The sequence below is a fragment of the Homarus americanus genome, unplaced genomic scaffold, assembly GCF_018991925.1.
Source record: "Homarus americanus isolate GMGI-L3 unplaced genomic scaffold, GMGI_Hamer_2.0 scaffold29259, whole genome shotgun sequence".
NCBI lineage: Eukaryota > Metazoa > Arthropoda > Malacostraca > Decapoda > Nephropidae > Homarus > Homarus americanus.
Window position 1 is genome coordinate 1 of NW_024756804.1, and position 6,288 is coordinate 6,288.

Genomic DNA, 6,288 nt, shown 5'->3' on the forward strand with positions numbered 1-6,288 from the left:
AATTCCTGTTAATATGTTGACAGGACGCATCAACGCCGTGATGGCGGCTCTCAACGGCCTGATGCCCATGTTGGGTTACGCGTGCTACTCCCCGATCTACTACAACACCGTCGACGTGTGGCCCGCTGCCCAGTTCTTCTTTGCTGCCGGGCTTAACGCCATCATCATAGTCCTCTTCATGTAAGCCAGATTTTGTCCTCATTACTGATATTAATGATCATAATAAGACAATATGCAACAACATAAAGGATTCAGTTGATAAACAACATTATCAGCACTATCATTCCTTTTGTCTCTAATGACAGACATTTGTGTGTCAACTATAATTTTCTTTGCCTTTCCAGTATAATACAAGTGCGTCAATCTTCGCCGATCAGCCCTGAGGACCTGGAAGTGGCCCCGGAAAAAGAGGATAAAGACGGACCTGGGAACTCCAAGACCCTTACTCTCAGTCATTCTCTCAGTAGTCCAGGAAAAAGTCGTGATTCTCACAAGTGCAATGACTCACCCACACTCCAACAGTTGTCTTACGCCAAGAAAAATACTAAAGAACTTACTTCGAGTTTGCCTCCGGTACCCAGCGAGTGTTACTCAGTTGGAGACTGTGCCAACACAGACAATGCGAACTTCACCTCAAGAGTCAAACACAGTCCAAGTGTTAATGGATATATGACGAAGAAAAATTCTGATGTAGATGATCCTTCAGCCGACATTGGTCAGTTTACACCAAGGACCAACCAGCAGGGAACCAAAGAAGAGCGGCCACCAGGCATATGGTACAGAGGAGACGAGAAGGAAGCGGGATGTTATAGCAGCAGATTTAGTGATGCGGAGATCACTGCGTCAGAAAAGACAGACTAAGTTTCCTTGGATAAAGACGACGCGAGACGTCCCTCCTGCCGCTCGCTATGCACACCGGAGGCTGGTCTTAGTGGTAGTGTATTATGTTAACTTAATTTACTGGAGTGTATAATTAACCAACCTTTACAGACACAGTGTATGAGTGTATAATTAACCAACCTTTACAGACACAGTGTATGAGTGTATAAGGTTTTTTTTTTTTTGTGAATTAGCCCACCCGGGCACAGGTCAAATGACCCACAACGGAGCCTGGGGGGCGAGAAAAAAAAAGAACGAAAAGAAATTGTAAATATAGAAAAAAAGGTTATACTGTATTAATCTACACCACGAAGATGCCGGAAAACCAGCTTTTTAAAGTGAGACAGATTGTAAGAGCATGGAAACACAGAAGAAGGCAGAGCATTCCACAGTTTGGCTGTGTGAGGAAAGAAGGGGGTACTATAACGGGTTATTCTCGTGTGACCGACATCCACGGAGAAACGGTGGGCACCGCGGGCAAGACGTGTGTTACGAACTCGCGGCCTTGCCGGTGGTACACAGGATGCCAAATCCACTGAACATTGCCCGTTAAAGTACCTGTAAAAGAGAGAGAGTGAAGCAACATTGCGGCGAAGAGAAAGGGAAGAGAGATTATCGACTAAAGGAGGAGAGTTAATAAGACGAAATGCCTTTGATTCCACCCTATCTAATAGTTGGACAGAAAGAAGAAGAACCACCCCAGATATGAGAGCAGTACTCCAAGTTAGGACGAATGAATCCCTAATATACTTGGAGCAACTGCTCAGGAGTGAAGTAGCTGCGGCATCTGTACGGCATTCCCAACTTTCGGGAGGCAGCTTTAGTTATACTAAGGATGTGTGATTTCCAGGACATATTGGAGGAAATGGTGAGGCCTAACATATTTATTTCAGAATTTGGGAGGATGATAGCGTCCTGAAATGTAATTGGTGGGAGATCGTCTAATTTACAAAGTGTAATTGGTAAATATTGAGTTTTGTTACTATTGAACTTGACCAAGTTTGTACCTCCCCATTCAGAGATGCTGCACAGATCCGCGTTGATAGAAGTAATGAGATCAGTTCTAGAAACAGATCTAGTTTGAGAGTTAGGAGGAAGGGGAAAATGTGAGGAAGAGTGAAGAGTGGAATCATCGGCGTAAGAATGGATAGAATTAGTTGTAGTGTGAAGTAGATCATTGATAAAAAGAAGGAACAGAACCCTGTGGGACGCCACTATTGGTAGAGAAAGAGCGAGAAATCGATCCATCGACAACAACCGCCATGGATCGGTTCTCAAGGAAGCTAGAGATGAGAGAACAAAGTGGGGTAGAGAAACCAAAAGAGGGAAGTTTAGATAGCAAAGACTTGTGCCATACCCTGTCAAATGCTTTGGAGATTGTATGTATATTATGTATGCTGGATTATGTATTATGTATGTATATTATGTATGTGCTCCATTTATATTTATTCAGCCTAGCTAGCAGCGTGTGGCAATGTTATTACCATATCCCACACGCTTAATTAATGTGCCTGGCGACGTATGGAAGCTGCTAATGTATCACTTGCCATACGTCGTCTATGGTAGTTGACCAGGACCTTAGCTAGGGAGCAGTGCTATCCACCTCTGTGTACATACTCTTATCCAGTAAACCGAACCTACAAAACTATACAGGTGTTTGTGTTCTCTCCTGTATATAGAACTTATTACCCAGAACATCTAACATGGCGCAGTGCGTAGTTTTACTGGATTATTACGAGTGATTAGTGCAAGTTTGTGGAAAGCCGGCTGATGGATCCCCGCCTTGGGTCAACCCCGCGTCATCCCTCGAAGAATTTCGCAACTTTGAGCAGTGTCAGTGACAGTGATTTTCTGTGAAGTGTTTAGTGCATTGTGTGTTTCGTGCCATTCATGTGTGACCTTGTTCGAACGGATTTCCAAGGTATACGGCATGTTCTGGGCATTTGTGGGGTGTAGAGCTCAGCGCACCCTCCTCTGACCGTTTACAGAGAGCGACTGAGCTACTCCTATCTCCACCCCCCTCCCTCACAGCGCCGCCTCCACCCCCCCTCACAGCTGGGGCGAGACGCTCTCCTTGCCTGGGACACACACACACACATACATGTACTAACACTTGCTGACCGCGCGGTTTCTTATATATATTTTATATATATAACCTACTTATCTGTGTATTTAATTAAATTTTTTTGTCTGAAATCTTGTTGATACGACGGGCTGACCGGTCAACACTGATTTAAGACACAGTACACAGATAAAGTAGTTATGTCTCATGCCTTACGTAGCCGTGGACCCAGCGCCTGGATGAGTCAAGCGGATGATAGTCCCCCAGAGATGGATGACCAGGCTGACCATGACACCCCAGCTCCCACAACATCGCGCAGCCCTTCACCTCAACATTCAGCGTTATCTCCAGAGATAATTGCCTTAATGAAGTTTATGAGAGATGAGAGACGCGAGGATGAAGCTCACAGACGTTTGGCGGATGAGCACAGAAGGCAAGCAGAGGCAGAACGAGACCACCAACGGAGAATGGAAGACAGTGCACGGTTTGAAGCCTTGATATCTCGCCTCACTGTTAACCAAGCCCCTGGCTCTAACACTGCCTCGGTACTGAATGGTTCAGATACCTCATCCATGCTCCCTTCACGCCCCCCAGCCCCACCTAAAGCAGCAGCTCAAACGCCGCCCATCTTGGAGCCTGATGTAAATTTCCAGACTTTTCGCGAATGGCGGCGGCGGTGGGCTGATTATGCTACAATGGTGGATCTCCAGAGTTTGTCACAGCCTAAACAACTCATCCAGCTGCGTATGTGCCTGTCCTTGGAAGTTCAGCGTGTCTTAGAACATACGTTGCAGGTACCCCCAACCTCTTCGCTGTCTGTAGAGGAGGTACTGGACGTTCTACAACGGCACATCAAAGGACAGCAGAATGAAGCTCTGCGCAGGAGGGAATTGTTTAGCTGCAGACAGATGGAGGGTGAGTCTTTTGACGCTTTTTATGTACGTCTTAAGAGAGCCTCGGAAGAGGTAGATATATGTTTAGGCCACCACCAGCAGTGCGAGGAGACCCAGTTGAAGCAGGTGATCCTGATGGGTGTTAAGGACGAGGAACTTGTCCAACGCCTCACCTCCCTCGACTCTTCCTCTTCTCTTCAGGATGTGTTGACGATATGTCGCTCCTATGAGGCTGCCAGGTGTGCCACCTCTGCCATCCGAGCTCCCCCTACAGCTGTACGCGCTGTTTCCCGGTACAAGAAGGACAAGAAGTCTGCTCCTACGCCTTCGCCCACCACGTCCACGCCCGGTTCATTTTGCAACAACTGTGGTAAGCAGCACGGAACACAGGTATGTCCAGCTGCTCAGTCTACCTGCAACAGTTGTGACCGTATGGGCCACTGGTCGCTCACAGTGCGGTGCCCAGCTAAGTACGTACAGTGCAATGTGTGCGGTCGTCTGGGCCACTATGACAAGTGTTGCCCTACCCACGAACCCAAGGGACAGCGTCGGCGGAAGCTTCGGCGCCCTTCTACCAGTGAGGGCCGCCCACAGTCGCCAAATCAGAGGCACGACGACCCTGGACAAAGCCCGACCCATTTTAGGAGGGTGTACTCCTCGCATCCCAGGACCAAAGTCCCCCAGTACATCAGCGTCATCGTGACCTACGGCGGTGTGTCATCCCGTCTTCAGATGTTGCCCGACACCGGCGCTGATGCTACAGTCATCGGTCCCCAGCATTTGCGATGCTTGGGGCTCTCTCCAAGCGATCTAGGACCGCCTCCCGAGGACCTCTGCGTCATGGCAGATGGTTCACAGATGGCCCCAGCCCTGGGTTCACTCTATGCACATGTCACCTTTGGCAACAGGTCGTGTCAGGCCTGGATTGACGTGCATGATGGTGTCCCGACTCCCTTGCTGTCCTACAGACATTGTCAAGAGTTGGCCATCATCTCCCAGGACTTCCCAACACCGATTCTCGAGGTAAATTACGCCAACAGGGTGCATGAAGGGAGCAGCAACTACCCTGCTGCCGCCCTACCCCTACCTCTGGCCAGTGACACCTCTCCTTCGGTAGTTGTCCCTGCTGCATCACGTCCCCACGCCTTGGCTCGCCTTCACGACAGTCACCGTGGAGCTGAGGCCACCAAACGACGTGCACGACAGACTGTGTTCCGGCCTGGCATCGACCCCGACATCTCCAATGCTGTCCAGGTGTGTAAGCCCCGCCACGTATTACAACCCAGCCAGCAGCAGGTACCCTTCATGAGTGACGACAACCCCACCCGCCCCTTTGAGTCTGTGTCGGCCGACTTTTTCTGTGTGTCAGGAAAGTCCTTCCTGGTTATCGTCGACCGTCTCTCTGGTTGGCCGGTTGTCATCAAGGGCGGTAATGACACGACGTCTGCCGCCACCATCAGCAAGTTCCGCCACTACTTCCGTGACGTGGGCGTTCCTGTACGCCTGCGAACCGACGGAGGGCCTCAGTTCACAAGCCGGGACTTTGCTGCGTTCCTTGACCGATGGGGAGTCCGGCATGTGTTGTCATCGCCCCATTACCCGCAGTCCAACGGCCACGCTGAGGCTGCTGTCAAATCCTTGAAGCACCTCATCCTTAAGGTGGCCCCTTCTGGGAATATTGACTGCGAGGCCTTCGACCGGGGTCTTCTTGAACTCCGCAACACACCTAACTACACCGGACGCTCCCCTGCCCAGGTTTTGTATGGGCGCCCCCTTCGTTCTTGTGTCCCTGCTCACCCTCAATCCTTCTCCAAGGAGTGGCAGGCCAAGACAGAGGATTGTGATCGCCGAGCCGCCGAACGTGTTCAGGACGTCGTCGCCCGCTACAACGACCACGCCCGTTCTCTCCCCAGGTTGAGTGTCGGCACCCAAGTCCGTGTTCAGGACCCGACCTCCCTACGTTGGGACAAAGTAGGCGTAGTCATGGGTCTCGGCAGGTCACGGGACTACCAGGTGCGGTTACCCAGTGGTCGTGTGTGGTGGAGGAACCGCCGTTTTCTCCGCCCCGTAACAATGCCTTCTGCTGGCCCCGCCACCAGTGTTGAGTCCCATACCCTTCCCAGTGATGAAGTCCCTCGACGCTCAGAACGGATCCAGAAGAAAAGGTCCGCTCAAGACTTTGCTATGAGCGTATAGGGGGGAGGGAGGTGTATGTATATTATGTATGCTGGATTATGTATTATGTATGTATATTATGTATGTGCTCCATTTATATTATTTATTCAGCCTAGCTAGCAGCGTGTGGCAATGTTATTACCATATCCCACACGCTTAATTAATGTGCCTGGCGACGTATGGAAGCTGCTAATGTATCACTTGCCATACGTCGTCTATGGTAGTTGACCAGGACCTTAGCTAGGGAGCAGTGCTATCCACCTCTGTGTACATACTCTT

At 50.0% G+C, this 6,288-nt stretch overlaps 1 protein-coding gene across 1 annotated transcript; it reads left to right on the top strand.

Moving 5' to 3' along the window:
- Positions 1-23: 23 nt before the first annotated feature.
- On the top strand, positions 24-1,040 carry LOC121856902 (the record flags this gene model as incomplete). Its single annotated transcript, XM_042352666.1, is given in 2 exon segments — positions 24-180; positions 345-1,040. Coding segments are annotated over 2 exon segments (674 nt in total), but the record flags the coding sequence as incomplete, so codon positions are not given.
- Positions 1,041-6,288: the final 5,248 nt, after the last annotated feature.